The sequence below is a fragment of the Parasteatoda tepidariorum genome, chromosome 6, assembly GCF_982258835.1.
Source record: "Parasteatoda tepidariorum strain Cologne lab strain chromosome 6, Ptep-v5.0, whole genome shotgun sequence".
Classification (NCBI taxonomy): domain Eukaryota; kingdom Metazoa; phylum Arthropoda; class Arachnida; order Araneae; family Theridiidae; genus Parasteatoda; species Parasteatoda tepidariorum.
The window spans coordinates 102,825,174-102,842,895 of NC_141760.1; the positions used below are offsets into that span (position 1 = coordinate 102,825,174).

The 17,722-nt window shown below is 32.0% G+C and overlaps 1 protein-coding gene across 1 annotated transcript in view; it reads right to left on the reverse strand.

Moving 5' to 3' along the window:
• Window positions 1–17,722, reverse strand: part of LOC107454842 (receptor-type guanylate cyclase Gyc76C) — a 255,986-nt gene that overhangs the window by 61,150 nt on the left and 177,114 nt on the right. Inside the window, exons 7-9 of the mRNA XM_087166312.1 lie at window positions 11,558–11,736; window positions 9,123–9,225; window positions 7,527–7,605 (exon numbers count right to left, since the gene is read on the reverse strand). Coding sequence (XP_087022438.1) covers window positions 7,527–7,605; window positions 9,123–9,225; window positions 11,558–11,736 — 361 coding nt within the window. The remainder of the gene's footprint in view (window positions 1–7,526; window positions 7,606–9,122; window positions 9,226–11,557; window positions 11,737–17,722) is intronic.

A 17,722-nucleotide genomic window follows, 5' to 3' on the forward strand; every position in this document is an offset into this window, starting at 1 on the left:
TTGGGCAATTTTTAACTGATTTTTCGAAATTTTATAGTTAATTAAAAACTGTTCCAAATATTTTGATTTGCTTTATTGAACATTTTTAAGTTATAGCAAAACACATATAACAGAAAGATTAGTTTTTTTTCCCTCTAAAATATTTAATCTTGGTTATCGAAATTTTATTGCAATTATCAGAAAAACACCAATCTAAGTAATCGATAGAAATTACAAGCTTATTAGTACTCATATATATTCCTAATTTAGGGCCGGTCTCTTAAACCTCAACAAGTTTAAACTTTATTGAAAAATTTTAGAAATCGCTTTACCCAAACACCTGTAAAGTTAAGAAATAAATTCTCTAAGTATTTCTGAAATTTTTTTAAAAAAGATTGATATAAACTGAAATTGTCTCTTCCATTATTATAGGGTATTGTAGGGGTTAAAAAAGAACATAAATGCCAAAGGTCCCCATTGTACTCGATCTTGTGAAAAATTCTTTTGATTGATGTATCACCTAATTATGATATGGTACGAAAACTAAACATTAAATTGTTGTTTACCTGTTGACAATTCCTTAAGAAGGGACTTAATTTATTATAAGAATATACACTGTATATAAGCGATATAGTGATATTACTTGACTGAAAACTTCATTCACATCGTAAATAAACAAATAAGAATTTTTTTTCCCCATTTCCAATGGCCAGAGTTACAGAAAGACCTCTACACCACAAAAGGAAAGGAACGAATGAGAACATAAAGGAAAAAAAACATAACAGGCGTGGCGTCCCTGTAATGTAGTTCCTTGCGCGCCAGTAACGGTCGCGCAAGAGGTCGCAAATAAGAAATAACAGTCGACAAGTTTCGAGCGCTACAAAAATAGGCGCCCATTTTTAAGACTAGCGAAACAAGAATGTAAAGAAACAAAAAGGGTTTGAAATAAAAAAAAAAGAAAATGTAAAGTTGCCAACGAAAGATGGAAAAATAAAGGTGAGAAACAAAACTAGAAAAACTTCAGAAGCCGAAAGAGAAAAAAAAAGAAAAACAGAAGAAGAAGATAAAATAACAGCGGTCGAGGGATAAAATGCATTTTCACGCCTTACTGGAGAAACTAAAATTGTCAGAACACACAAAAATACTTTAAATAAAATTATTGAAAGGCATTCCTGCAAAAAGAAGTTCACAAAAAGTCAATTTTAGAAATAAAATGAAAATTATTGAGTGCAGAGTTTTATTATAGTAAATAAGTCAGCGACTAACTTTGAGCGAATGGGTTCCAAGAGTTTTGGCAAGACTGGAATGTAAACTAAAATACGCTCCCTACTTACACCCCTCCTAATTTTATTGATTCAGTACTCCTAATTTCAAAACATAAATCATATTTTCTGTTAATTATATTTTCCATTATGTAGTTATTAATTCAATCAAAATGTTTTTTAATGAATCAAAATTATTAATCATCAAAATTATAATATTCCATTTTACCGACCGGCCTGTGTAGGGGTTAGGGAACTGATCTTGCATCAGAAAGATTCTGGGTTCGTATCCCGGGCAAGGCATGGATGTTCTTTTATTCTCCGTACTATCTGTCCATGCTGTGGGAGCAACGTTGGCCCACCTAATAGGGTGCCCCTGAAAAAGTCGCCAACAAATCTGACCTTCAGATAAGGGGCCCCCATCATGGGGAAAGGTGGGCGCATGATGCTCCCACTTAAAGCTTGGGGGGGGGGACATTTTTACACTAAATAAAACGAATAGTTTGGGAGGGGAATTTAGACGAGGGAATTTTTTTTAAGTACATACGTAAAAGAAGCAACTGGCAAACTAACATGGAAGGGGAAAGTTAGCAATTTCTTTTGGGGGGGGGGTGAATGCACCCAAGAGCTTGGGGGGATGGGGGCCACTGCTTCAGATGTCTGTATGATGAAAGATCACTCACCAGGAGGACATTGGAAAAAAAATAATAATATTCCTTTTCTAGTATAAAAATAAGTTAAGTCACATTCTAGGAATGGATAATATTTTAGTTTTAAAACATGCCAGTGTTTGCTGGTAGAGTAAAAGTTTTTAAATAGGTTGGCTTAAATTCAATAAAATGTCACAAAAAAAATCGCTGCAAAATTATTTCTTCAGTTAAGTTAAATAAAAAATATGAAAGAAAAATTAAGAAAAATGAATTATGTATATATTTCATTATGTTTAAATATTCGTTTAAAAGCAATTAAAATCTTAAAACTCTATTTCATTTTACACCAGCTTTACAAAATGACAATTATAAACAAAAACCAAGTGAAAATAATTTCGACACGCATAACGTGGTAATTATAGAAGGATTTATCCTATTGCTTTTTTTTGGCAAGAATTGAATCGTAAAATCCGATTAACTCTTCCAAAATGCGGCAGAAGTTTTATGCCTGAATCAGCAAATTTAATATGTTTCCTTAATTTTCCTGCTCATTGAGACAAATAAAGTATTAATATTGACAAGTAGAAAGCGGAAGCATTTTAATAAAAGTTTTTATATGGAACTCGCATTTAAATAATTCCTTTCTTACTATACTTTAAAGTTCAAGAGATTATCTTAATTTTTACAGACTCTCTTAACCTTTATATTGAAAAATAGAGGAATAAAAAAAAACGCATGCTCATTAAAGAAACAAAAGAAAAATCATTAACGCATATTAGCTTTTAAAAAGCATGATTACGGAGACACTTATTAAAAAGAAGTTACGAAAACGACCGTAGCATAATTCTAGTTCTTTTTTTATTTCGTAATTTAGATGCACGTGTAAATCTTTAATAATAAAACTAATGCTTATAAATGCGTTCATACATGAAAAAGAGCTCTATCTATCTCTCTTTCAGTTTTTTTTTTTCTGGAATGAGGATAAAATAAATGAACACCGAATTAGTAAGATAGAAAAGATTTTATTCGAAACAAGCGCATGAATGTTGAAATTCAAACGCGTAAAATAGGTATTTTCCCCACAAAACTGTGACTACTACAAAAAGTAGGGAGACATATCAACTTTCTAGGCAAAAATGAATTTCACCCCTATTACTTCCAGGGCTAAATATTACTTCAGTAACACTTCAAATATTTCTAAACTGTAGAATTTTTACTTTTGCGTAAAACTGTGCAGATTTTTTCTTCTTCCTTTTTTTGTCTTAGTTACTAAAAACAAATTATTATGAAATTTGTGATGCCACAATAGGCATTACATATATTTCCTAGCTCTTAAAATTTCTTATTTTATTTAGCTTATTTTTGAAGTGATACTTCTTATGCGACTTCCAACAAGGTTGCGTTAAACGTTTAACGCTACATTTTTATTGGCCAGGAAATCACGCGGTAGGATCCAGTTTTCCCTCATTCATTTCCATATTGTTTTGGTTCTCACTAGCATAAAAATAATAAAAGTATTGTTTTTCTATAAATACTTTTTTTTTTAGTTTGATTTGATACACATATAATTTAATAGGGTAGTATTTTTTATTTTCAAATTTAGTGGATAACATTTGTAAAAAATTAGTGAAATCAATCCCACGGACAATGCGACGGATTTATAAGATTATGTCAAGGTACGTCTCTTGTGAATATCAATTGATTGTTAGGTTTTCTCTTCTGAAATTACATTATGACGCATTCACATACATTATTAATACAAATACATTTTCCAGGGTGAGACGATGAGGCAACCTCAAGCACTTTCACTGGTTCAAGTGGTCCACGAGGGAAAAATGCACAATATTACCGTTATTACAGAACACGGAAGCGAGCGGAAAAGAAAAAGAGTCGTTGAATAGAACTAGTGATCCCTCTACGACTGCTGATTCTTCTACAATTAACGTAGCAGGTAACGAAGTTTAACTTCTTCCGCGTGGAGAGATTCCGCGCACTATTTTTTTAAAATCATTATTAACTGAATTTTAGTTAAATTAAATTAATTGTTTAAATTTTATTAAAATTTATACAAAGCGAATATAAAATATGTTATTCTTTTCTTATCGATTCATGTAAAACGGCTAATTTTTATTTCAATACTAATGTGAGACGCATTAATACAATGTCGCGACTAATCGAAAACAAAATCTATTTTATAACTCTTTATTTCTTATATGTTTCAGTTACATGGTTAAACTAATTCTCAAAGTCATGTTGGCGATTCGCGATCACCAAAGTATGTATTGATTATGGGGTGTTAGCTTCATTTTCGGCGATGTTTTCCTTTGATAAATCACCAACCTTAGATCACTCCCCATGCTCGTAACTGTCCGTTGGGAACAATTCATTCACTTCCAGTTTCCAATTTTTGACGACTGGGGGGGGGGGCTATTGGGCATCCTAGTCAATACTGTTAAATATAAAAAATGCTAACTAAAATTCTCGATGTAAGAGAATGTTTTATCTTGATCCCTTTAAAAGATTTATTTTCCTTATCTATATTATATAAAACGCTAATACGTACGTATGTATGTATGTATCAATAAAACCGATGATATTTCTTTTCTCGCGCTGGCAACAGTTTTCACTTTTAATTGATTGGATTCGGCGCGCAAGAGCACGTAGTGAGCAACCAGATAACAATAACCAGAGTGAGCATTATCAGGTTGTTCAATTCAGATTCATGCACTAAAAACATAACAATATTTAATTTAAACTCAATTAGGAATTAATTAATTAATTGAAGTGAGAATGCTTTAAAAGGCCGCTGTTGAATCGATATTTTTCTACTGGGAGCTACCTAAACGTCTAAAAAACGTTTAAGTGTTTGAATTGAATGCATTGAATTTTTTTATATTTCGCGTTTATTTATGCATCGAATTTTCACGCTTTAAAATGCAGAATATTAGTGAAGCAATATTTGATAATTTATTTTGCTAATATGTTTCTTATTTAGCTAATGTTTTGATTTTTTCACCATGTACAATCTAAATAGCTAATATACTTTTTTAAAAGCCAATAAGAACATTGGTAGAATTCTTCTACATAAGTACAATACTATGTCTTTGATGATAAAATACTATGTCTTTGATGATAATATATTATGTCTTTGTGCTAGAACATCGTGTTCATTGGCGAGCGAGCGCAGCGAGCCATGGTTCACGGCGTGAACCACATAGGATTGCGTAGCAATTCTCGGGGGTTGGCGAGCGTTAGCGAGCAAGGGGCGGAGCCTCCTAGTTATTTTTATACTTTTGAATTACGGCCATTTTCAATAATTAGTAAATCAATTTTTCTTAAAAGATTTTATTTATTTCTCTGAGACAATTATCATTTCATTACATCCAAATTAAGATGCATTTGTAACGGCCAAAAAAGTCAATAATGTTACCTGAGCAAATCCACTAATAAATATAAAACGATCACCGTCATTACAAAAACCATGGTGATTTATACGTTCCAAAGCTTAATTATAATGGCTATTTCATAGCCCTATATAACTGAAGATTCAATCGTAGATTTGATTTTACTTCTGCTCAAATCATTCAACATTTCTTCTTAGCCTCTGAACTAGAGTTTTGGGAATCGATTTATATTTTTACCAATTTTAAAACATTATTACTGACCTGTCCAGTATCCCATTTCTCTTGCCATTCACAGAATTTATCATAATTTCGATATTTTGGGTTCTCTTCTTTTCCACTCATCTCTAAACTGTTTTTATTTATCTTGTTTTATCATATTCTCCTTCACTAATTAGCCAATCAGTTTTTTTGCTAGTTGTAACTCATTTCTGAGTCTGTGTGTATCAGAAATGAAACGGAGGTGCTTCATAATAGCAATGAAACCACAGTATGTCTGTTTTATGTTACACTATTAACATGCCAGTTACATCTTTGTCTTGAAAAGCTTCGTGTTGAAACACTTAGAAGTTCCAAACTCAATTTTAAAAGAAATAATATTTTGTGCAGAGAAAAACATAAATATTCATGGCTGCGTGAAACTTACTATAGTAACATAACCAAAAGTTCAAACAAAATATTTTTTTTTAATATTTTAAGTGTACCTTGATACAGTTTACAACTAAGGAATAATCAATTAAAAGCTTTTCAAGTTACGTTTTTATTTCTTACACAAAACCACATTCACCGGAGGAAGTCAAGAACAGCAGATATATATATATATATATATATATATATATATATATATATATATATATATATATATATATATATATATATATATATATATATATATATATATATATATATATATATATATGTTCAAAATGAAGAATAAAACAAAGAAACATTATAGACATATGAAAAAAAAGGGGGGGGATAATAAGTAAAAAAATAACAAACAACAGTTTATATAATAAAAAAATAAAAAAAAATAAAATTTTATTTAAGAAACCGGAAAAAAAAGATATAATCTTTTCTTCAGCCAACGAATAAATTAATATCAAAACGGATGTAACAAATTTCGGACATTCGCTGTAACATTATATATATATATATATATATATATATATATATATATATATATATATATATATATATATATATATATATATATATATATATATATATATATATATATGATATATGTATGATAGATATATATATGTATGATAGTTCTGAGTATGATAGAATATCGAATGAAATTCTATATTCTATCATACTCAGAATATAATGAATAACAGTAATTTTATAAAACAAAAATGATATTAAATAACAAGCATTAATATAATTCAGGGCTCGAAAAAACTCAGAAATTTTACCCGTCCCCGAGGACGGCTTGTCCAACAATTTACCCGTCCTCCTTTGAAACTAACCCGTCGCTTCTAAATAAATAAAAATATAATTTTCTCTTATTTATTACTAACATTTATATAAATTGCACAATGAATTAGTAGTTACTAGGATTACAAATACTAGGATTATATTATACAGTAATAAAAGAAATACTAGGTTACTAATAGTAAAACCTAGAATTTCTTTTATGAAATAATCTCCTTCTTTTATGAAATAATTTAAATAACAAAAGTCAAGTTATCTGGAATGTCAATTTATCCGAGGGTACTGCGTTTTTTAAATGAATCAAATATGACGTTTGCCAGTTCCACAATCAAGCCAATGATTTACAGAGGTTTCTGCACAGAAATCTGAATGGGGTTTTCCATTTAGGTGGATGTTCATAATTGCGTTTAACGCTTATTGTTTAAGACCAGTACGTAATGTGTTTTTTTGTAAGTTCATTGCTGAAAAGCCTCTTTCAACCGCTGCAGTACACCGAGACAGAAAAATCATCAATTCCACCATGCGCAGTATGTTGCTGTATTTCCAGATTAGAGGGTCATTTTAGAAGTGAGGCGCTAGACTCTTGTAATAACTAAAATTGAAAATGTATCACAAACATTAACGGAAAAATGGCCGTCCGCACGAAAGAAAGCAAAATTCGAGATGTATTCGAGAAATTTGTTGTGCGCGGGAAATTTTTGACCGCCGAGGACGGGCGGACGGACAGTTTTTCGAGCCCTGATATAATTATTACAGTATTAATAATAAAATTGAATGAATCAAATTTAACTTACTTGTATAGTATGTATACAAAAAGGGAAATGGTTATAAGTGTTGTTGTTAGTGATAAGAGTATGTATTCTTTGACTCTATCTGAAACAAAACATTGTTTAATAATTATCAAAATTAACAATTCAGGTTTTAAAAAAAATATTTTGACAGTTATGAGAAAATATTAAAAAGTGCAAACAATTTGGAAAACGTAGAATTACTTCCAAACATGGAAAAGAATTAAATGAGATAACACGTATATTAGAAAAATGTTTATTTTGTTACCATGTTGTTCTCATAGGATTGAAATTTTCTATCCTCAATTTAGTTTGCATAATGGATAATTTTTTTTTTTTTTTTAAAAAAAAGCTCATTTTATTTTCATTTAAAATATTAGTGATAATAATCTTAAGCTAAATTTTAATATCCTAAAAAACTAAGCAAGAATTTGAATTTATATCTATATGGAATTTTAATATTTAAACCAGTTCAGTTAAAATACATTTTTATCTATAAAAACACTATTATAGTATTTTTTTAGCTAACGTTTAACTAACTTTAGCGTTTTTGTTTAAAAAGATATCAATAAGATGCCACTTAAATGATGAGCATATGTAAATAATATCCCAATTTCAACAATAGTTCCCTCTAATTTGTCTATGCAAAGAACTCCCCTAGCCATTCTTCTGGTGTGGTGGGGGTGACTATGGTAACGAGGTATAACTATTTCAAATTGGGCCATTATTTAAGACAGGCTTTGCTCCCGGTCAGCGAGAGAAAGGAAATTACGGAAGAAAAAAGCTCCCCTCTTTAAAATGCGCTATTTCTTGTTTCCATAGCAGCAGCGGGGCGAGGAGAGTTCTTTCGATGGACAAACCATAAACAGGCCTAACAGTGAAAGTTACTTATCATCCTTAAATGAATTTTTCTTTATATTCAACGGCCCAACAGTATATTTAACCAATTTTTAAAGAGGGTTTCAATTAACTTCACGAGAATCTTACTCCAGTCGAAATAAGTGTCTTCCAATCACGTGCTCAAAACCAGTTTGGCGGTCCGTTAAAGTGCGTTAAAGTTATCAAATTTTGACTAGCGTTCGCTTTCCAATGAGGTGAACCGGGTTCGAATCCCCGGCGATGGCTGGTCAAAACGAATCCGCATCCGTCTTGCACTTGCACCGACCACAGTGCTGACGTAAAATATCCTCAGTGGCAGGCGGATCATGGGACAGAGTCCCTCTATCGTCAGGCTAACCGTAGGAGGTTCTCGTGGTCTTCCTCTCCATGTAATGCAAATGTGGGTTAGTTCCATCAAAAAAAGTCCTCCACAAAGGCAAATTTCTCCTACTACTTAATCCGGGAGTTCTTCCGGATTGGGTTCAAAATTACAAGGCTACGGAGTTGAACATTAGAAGTAGTAAACCCAAAAATTGGGTCTGCTGTTCAACGACGGTTATAAAATATAAAAATAAAATAATGAATAATTTTGAAAATCGGTCCCCCCCCCCCCCGGAGTTATTACACAGTGAACCACACTGCCGTGTTTGTATTTTTAGTTCCAACCTTTCGAGAAAACACGATTAAACATGCAAAATAAATAAATAAATGAAAGAAGTGTACCTGGACTTGCCGTGCATCCACTGCCATCGAATCCACAAGGGGGTTCGTCAACAGGTGGTTTATCAGGTATCACCCAGAATATATCTCTTTCTAAGGAAAACCTCTTGTAAAAAACACAAAACAATATTTTAGTAGATATATTTTTAAGTAAACTGTTACGACGAAATGTTTTTTTGCAGCAGTTTTCTCTTTTAACACTAAACACGCCAGCACTTAATATATATCTATTTCCACCATAGACGGTCAAATAACAGGACTTTATGATTCTTGATTGCATGTATGAAATATGGATGTTAGGAAATAAATAAACTAAAAAAAAACTTTATTATAAGTAAACAAATTTGCATATTGCTAATTTTTATGTAATACAAACACAAAGAATAACAATTTTTAATTCGATGCTCAACGCATTTTTTACAGATACAGGGTCTTTCCATTGTATATTTTCAGCAAAAATTATTTCTTCTGATTATTATTAGTTCTATAATTCTTATAATTATAAGAATAAATAAGAATTATAATTTTTGTAATTATTCTTATAATTAATATTATTTCTCCTAAGGAACTTTTTTCTGCGCAAAAACTAACAGTTAGTTAGAAATGAAGTAAACCTTTCAAAATAAAATATCAGCTACTTACCAAAACATTTAGTTTTGGTCTCTTTTTCTGACACGAAAATGCCAATCTAAAATTTCAGGTACTTTCTTGAAATTTGAATTCACCGTTATTCTGATTGAACAAAATACGCAACAGTCTTTGCAGAAATGTGCAACTAATCGAATGCAATATGTTGAACACGCATTACATCGTCATTTCTGATCCGATAACCTTATAAAACAATAAAGTGTTCTCCCGGTCAAATGACCGGTTGTGGTAGAAGTGGGTATACAACAAGTATTATTCGAAACAAACAAAATACAAAAAATAACTAAATACACAAATAAAAGAATACTAACTGTATATAATTGTTAGAAATAGCCATGAAGTCAAATGTACAAAAACGATAAGATGATAAGAGCATTTTCAATGCAAAAGTTCTCAAACGGTCATTTGACCGGTTATGGCATGTTTAGTGTTAAAAAGAACACGGGCAAAAACATTCTACTATTATTGCAGAATTTTATTTCATTCTGCCATGACATAATTTTAGATGTTTTCAAAAATCTTCTGGAATGGACTCCATATCGAGGGAGAAACCGTTTGTAGCAAGTTTTTTTCACACACATAACATGTAAAGTAAAGATGTTAAGGTAATTCTAAAGCAAACCATAAAGTTTAAAATGCTGAATTTATTTTTTCAAAATTTTAAAATTGCAAACAAAATATGACCGGATTATTCAGGATTATGCAACAGGAATGAAATAATGTAATTTTTATAAAATTCACATTTTAAATTACCAATCGAGTTGAAGCCTAATTTCTCAAGTCAAAATTTTTGATGGTTTAAAATTGACGGACCAACATAATCTTTATGGCAACCAACATAAGAAACCATCACCCCTATGTAGGAATTCGGACTGATTTATGATGGTCCAACATAAGAATAGTAACTTGTTTTGATGGTTTGTTCATCTTGAACCAACAAATAGTTCCATCATAGTTTCTTAGAAAGAAAATATTGGAACAATCATGAACCACCATCACTCTAATGTAAGAATTTGGTCTGATTTATGATGGGCCAACATAAGAATAGTAACTTGTTTTGATGGTTTGTTCATCTTGAACCAACAGATAGTTCCATCATAGTTTCTTAGAAAGAAAATATTGGAACAATCATGAACCACCATCACTCTAATGTAAGAATTTGCTCTGATTTATAATGGGCCAACATAAAAAAAAACCAAATGGTTTTGAGGGTATATTCCTGCTAAATCAACAAGAATATCTTTAAAGCCATCATGGAAATATACTGTATCATTATGGACCATCGCGAATTTCCTTAGTATACTAGTAATGAAATGTTGGAATAATCATGGACAACCATTATTCCAATGTAAGACTTCGGACTGATTTATGATGGTTCAAATTACTGAGAACCAACAAGAATTCCCATTAAACCATCAAGGAAATTTATAATTGGAACCATCACGGATTGTTGGTTCATGAGAATCAAACTTCTCTTGCTGGTTAACCATCATAGTATTAAAGTAACATTTTCCATCATGGAATGACGGAAGTTTGTTGACATATCAAACACCATGACAGCAGAATGGAAAATGTTGGAGGATTGTGACCATCAAAATGATGCTGGACCATCATGAATCGTGCCAACATAAACCATCAAAAAATTTTGATGGGACCATCAACAATTTTGACTTGTGTTGTCATGAAAAGTTTCTCCTCTGGTATGGTGACTTTTTATGCTCATATCCTCAAATTCTTTTAAAAAACTGACAACCTTCAATTTTAAAAAAATAACATAAAATGTCCCTTACCAATTCTCCAGAGTCAGTGGCGTAGAAGCGGCCAACGGGCAACATACAATAGGGTGGATCAGGATGGCCGGAATAAGCCTTCAATTTCAGGTCAGAGGGAGTAGGTGTCCAGGCAAGAACTGTGTAGTTTCCCTCGGATCCTCCATCTTTGTCAATCCGCATAATTGCCCCCGTCACACCTAAACAAGGGTTAAACACGAATCCAAGTAAAGAAAAGGTCAACTCCACCCAAGTCAAAATTCTTGATGGTCCCGTCAAACAATTTTGATGGTTTAAGTTGGCTTCAGTGCGATTCATGATGGTCCAACATTATTTGACTGTCGCCGTCATCCAACATAAGATGAATCATGGTTTTTGATATGCCAACAAACTTCCATCATTTCATGACGGAAAATGCTACTCTAATGCTGTGATGGTTAACCATCAAGAGAAGTTTGACTCTCATGGACCAATAATCCAAGAGGATCAGTGCTGGTTCATGATGGTACCAACTATACATTTCCATGATGGGAATTCTTGTTGGTTCTCAAGAATATACCTCAGAACTATTTGGGGGTTTTAATGTTGGACCATCATAAACCAGTTCCCACATGATCGCTCCAACGTTTGATTTCTGAGAAACTATGATGGAAATTTCTGATGGGTCAACATGAACAAACCATCAAAACAAGTTGCTATTCTTATGTTGGACCATCATTAATCAGTCCGAATTCCTACATTGGGGTGATGGTTACTTATGTTGGTTACCATTAAAAATATAAATGCTCATGATGGAATTATTGATAGTTACCATCGAGATTATGTTGGTCCATCAATGGAAAACCATCAAAAATTTTGACTTGGGTATATAAGCTGGAAAATAACGAGCACTAATAATGAAACATAAATAAAGCAGCACTAATGATGTTAAAAATAATGCCACATAAACAGGAGGAAAACATGAAGTTACAAAAGAAATTTTTCTCATGTTTCCACTCTTGTTTAAACCATACCATGGGGGAAATCGTGAATTCTCTTTCACATCAATAACTAATTTAAAATTTAAATTAAAGAAAAGGTGAGTTCAAACTGACCTAGCCATAAAATTTCAAATATTGGTAAGAAATTTTTAATATGTCAAAATAAAATAAAGCATGAAAAGATAATTTAGAAGAAGTAAATTCAAAACAATTAGAAGTTAAAGCACGAGAAGATAATTTAAGAGAAGTAAATGCAAAACAATTAGAAGTTAAAGCACGAGAAGATAATTTAGGAGAAGTAAATGCAAAACAATTAGAAGTTAAAGCACGAGAAGATAATTTAGGAGAAGTAAATGCAAAACAATTAGAAATTAAAGCCCGAGAAGAAAATTTAGGAGAAGTAAATGCAAAACAATTAGAAATTAAAGAATGAGAAGAAAATTTAGGAGAAATAAATGCAAAACAATTAGAAATTAAAGAATGAGAAGATAATTTAGGAGAAGTAAATGCAAAACAATTAGAAATTAAAGAATGAGAAGATAATTTAGGAGAAGTAAATGCAAAACAATTAGAAATTAAAACCTGAGAAGAAAATTTAGGAGAAGTAAATGCAAAACAATTAGAAATTAAAGAATGAGTAGAAAATTTAGGAGAAGTAAATGCAAAACAATTAGAAATTAAAGAATGAGAAGATAATTTAGGAGAAGTAAATGCAAAACAATTAGAAGTTAAAGCACGAGAAGATAATTTAGAAGAAGTAAATGCAAAACAATTAGAAGTTAAAGCACGAGAAGATAATTTAGGAGAAGTAAATGCAAAGCAATTAGAAATTAAAGAATGAGAAGATAATTTAGGAGAAGTAAATGCAAAACAATTAGAAATTAAAACCTGAGAAGAAAATTTAGGAGAAGTAAATGCAAAACAATTAGAAATTAAAGAATGAGAAGAAAATTTAGGAGAAGTAAATGCAAAACAATTAGAAGTTAAAGCACGAGAAGATAATTTAGGAGAAGTAAATGCAAAAGAATTAGAAGTTAAAGCACGAGAAGATAATTTAGGAGAAGTAAATGCAAAATAATTAGAAGTTTAAGTATGAGAAGTTAATTTAGGAGAACACAGAAGTTGTCTTCCAATAATTTGTTTGCATTTTGATATTTAGAAGGAAAAAGAAATCAGCGATTGAAACTTCATGAGTTACTCTATGTTTGTCTGAATTCACTTTTCTTCATTTTAAATTTTAAATTAGTTTTGGAGATGAAAGAGAATTTGCGATGAAAACTTTCCCCCGCAGGTGGCGTCCTCTTGGGAAATTATTTTTGCTCTTTTTCCTTTGTTTATATTCTTACAAGTCTAATAGATGATTCTTTCGCAGAAGGTTTGAAACAAAGACAGCACAAAACAAATATTATTCAGAAATATAAACCAAGTTTTGGATTCTTATAAATTACAATTCCAAAATTAAAGGCTGTAACTTTCAAACTATTTCGAAATTGACAAAAATTTTATTTTCTTCGTTTATTTACTCTGAGCTCTAAAATCAACTATTATAGAAACAAAATTACAATTCGATTGGCGAATGCAATTTGGAATATTTCCGCAGAAAAGTTTTCTGCACAAATACTAGCCATGTTCTTCTTAAAGCGCACAAAATGGCTATATTTCCTGGCATATAGCGAAATCACTGAGGAAATAATTCGATGAATTTCTTTTAGAAACGTTAATATAATGGATTTATGAAATTATTTTAAACGGTTAGGTAATTTGTTTCATTTTAATTCCATAAAATGTGTCGACGCTCAGGTAAATATGAACTCGCTCAATAAACAGAAAATAAGCGGACTGTAAATTCACAATATTTATTTATTATTATTTGGAAGAGAGCTTTTTTGTAGCTCGTTACAGCTCTCCTTCCACACACACTCTTTTTCTCTCAGTGTTACAAGTTATACTAGGTGGCGCTACAAATCCGTGCGGATACATACCGCCGGGCGTTGCATTGTTTTAACAATCAACAATATTACTACAACTATCAACAATATTACTACTATTACACAAATATTACTATACTAAACAATTACTATTACACGATAAATTTCACATTTTACATGATTATGAAAAGTAATATAAAGTTTTTTTTAAAAAAATATTCATTCAATTGGCAATAAACAAATCTTGGAAATGGGCCTTTTAAAGATCCCTTTGTTCGTTTTAATACTACAAACACGAACTCTGCCATCCTTTCCCGGAAAGACCTCCACAATTCTACCAATTGGAAAATTACATATAGCCAAATTATCTTCCTTTATCAAAACCACATCTCCAGGTTTAATGTTTTGTTTCTCAATGTACCATTTCGACCTTTGTTGCAAAGTTGACAAATAATCTTTGTGCCACTTTTTCCATATTAATTGCACGAATTTAGTGGTTTTGTGCCATAAACTCAACCTATTATCAGATACATTGGTTACATCTGGTTCAACAATTGATGTGAACGGTCTTCCGATCAGGAAATGGCCTGGAGTGAGAACGCTCAAATCATTGGCATCTGAAGATAACGGGGTAAGCGGTCTTGAGTTTAAAACTGACTCAATTTGAGTAGTTACAGTCAAAAAATCTTCATAAGTTAATTTCTTATCACCCACTACTCTTTTCAGATGATATTTGAAGGATCTCACTCCAGCTTCCCAGAGCCCTCCAAAATTCGGACTCCTAGGTGGCAAAAATTTCCATTTGATATTTTCATGACTCATATAATTGCATAAATTCTTATCAGGATTTTTAACTAAGCTAAATAATCGCTGTAACTCATTATTACTCCCAACGAAATTAGTCGCATTATCTGAGTACAGAATACTGCTTTTTCCTCTACGCGAAAAAAATCTCTTTAATGTAGCTATAAATGCTTGAGAGCTCAACTCTGTCACAAGCTCCAAATGAATCGCTTTTGTGACGAAACATACAAAAATCGCGACATAAATTTTTTGAAAAGTACCTTTCCGTTGGTTCTTGTATTTAATTGTAAATGGACCGCAAAAGTCCACACCTGAAATGGCAAATGGAAAGTTTTGACTCACACGACTTTTGGGTAGATCACCCATAAGTTGATCACAAGTTATTGGTTTAGCTTTAAAGCACGACAAACACTCACGAACTACTTTTCTACAAATAGATCTGCCATTGATTGGCCAAAATCTTTGTCTTATAATAAACAATAATGTTTGAGGTCCAACATGTAAATTCTTAATATGATTACTAATAATTATCATTTGTGTTAATTTATGTTTTTCTGGTAACAAAAATGGGAATTTTTTGTCAAAGCACAATTCACTATTGGACAAACGTCCACCTACTCTTAAGAGACCTTCTTCATCAATGAAAGGACATAAATTTCTTACCTTACTCTGCTTTGAAACTTCACCTGTAATTTCTAAATCTCTGATTTCCTTGCTGAACTCCCGTTTCTGCACTAAACTTACCAATTTCAGTTCAGCTCTTTTAAGTTCATCTGGAGACAAAGACCCAGTTGAAGTGTCATAAGTGCTCCGACAATTATCGATGAACCTATATACAAAACTTAATACACGAATGAGTTTACTATAATTATTACTAATTTCCAAAAAATTATCAAGAAAATTACTATTATCACTAATAAAACAATTAAAGTCACTAGATAGTTTAAATTCATTAGAAAATTCATCTTCAATAACTCTGGATGGAATGTCTCTATTTGGATATTCACTGTTACACAAGAAATTTGGTCCTTCAAACCACAATCTACATTGTGAAAGTTTATCAGGATCGAGACCTCTGGAGATAATGTCTGCTGGGTTCTCAGTTGATGGTACATATCTCCAACTGTCAATGTTAGTTAAGTCTTGAATCTGGGATACACGATTGGCAACGAAAGTTTTAAGTAGAAATGACTCCTTACGTATCCAAGAAAGCACAATCATGCTATCACTCCATAAGTATATGTTGGATATAGGCAAATCAAGAGCTTTTATCACTTTTTTCACTAATTTGGCTAGAAGCAGTGAGGCACAAAGTTCTAGTCTTGGGATGGTTACTCTTTTCAAAGGTGATACCCGACTTTTGCTAGCAATCAATTTGATAGTCGCTGCTTGACCATTTTTAACACACTTACAGTAAACAACAGCACCGTAAGCAACCTCTGACGCGTCGGCGAATCCATGAATTTCAATCATGTCAGCTCCCTCTGTAAGTATACATCTATCAAATTCCATGTTGTTAACACTCTTTAAAGCTTCGACAAACTTCTTCCACTCTTGGATTTGTTTCTCAGGTAGTTCTTCATGCCAGTCCAGTTTTAAAGACCATAGCTGTTGCAAAAATATCTTTGCTTTTGACACTACTGGTCCAAGCAATCCAAGGGGGTCGAAAAGGCGTGCAATTGTGGATAAGACACAGCGCTTCGTAACTTTCGAGTCTTTTCTATGTGATGCACTACAGGTAACTTTAAAATAAAGACTATCTTTCTTCGGACTCCAGGAAACTCCTAGCACTTGAGTTCCATCACAGTTAGTAAAATTATATATTTCTTCACCATCAGAAACTAACGCTGCACAGTTGCTATGCCATTTGTGGAGTTGCATGCCAGCATTTCCTAAAATACCAATTAACTGATTTTTAAGTTCTTTTGCAGTTGCTAAATTATCAGAGCCGGTCAACACATCATCTATATAAAAATCATTTTCAATGACTGGAGCAGCAAGAGGATAACTTTCTCCTTCATCAATAGCTATTTGCTTTAATGTACGAGTTGCTAGAAATGGTGCACACACCGTGCCGTAAGTGACGGTATTCAACTCGTAGGTTTTGACAGGTCCTTCCTCTTTTTCTTTCCAAAGAATACGCTGCAATTTTCTTTGGCTTGGGTGAATTAAGATCATTCGGTACATTTTCTTTATGTCTGCTGTGAAGGCATAGACATATTTACGGAACCTTGTCATGATGGAAAATAAATCACTCTGAACTATGCCTCCATTTAATTGCAAAGAATTTAAGGAATTACCAGCTGAGGTAGGATAACTCGCATTAAAAACAACTCTTAGGACAGTTGATTGACTATCAGGGCGGTAAACTCCTAAATGGGGAATGTAGTAAGTGGCCTCTTCCTCCTCATCATCCGAAATTTCTGACATGTGTCCCATCTCTAAATATTCATGAAGGAAATCTTTATATAAAG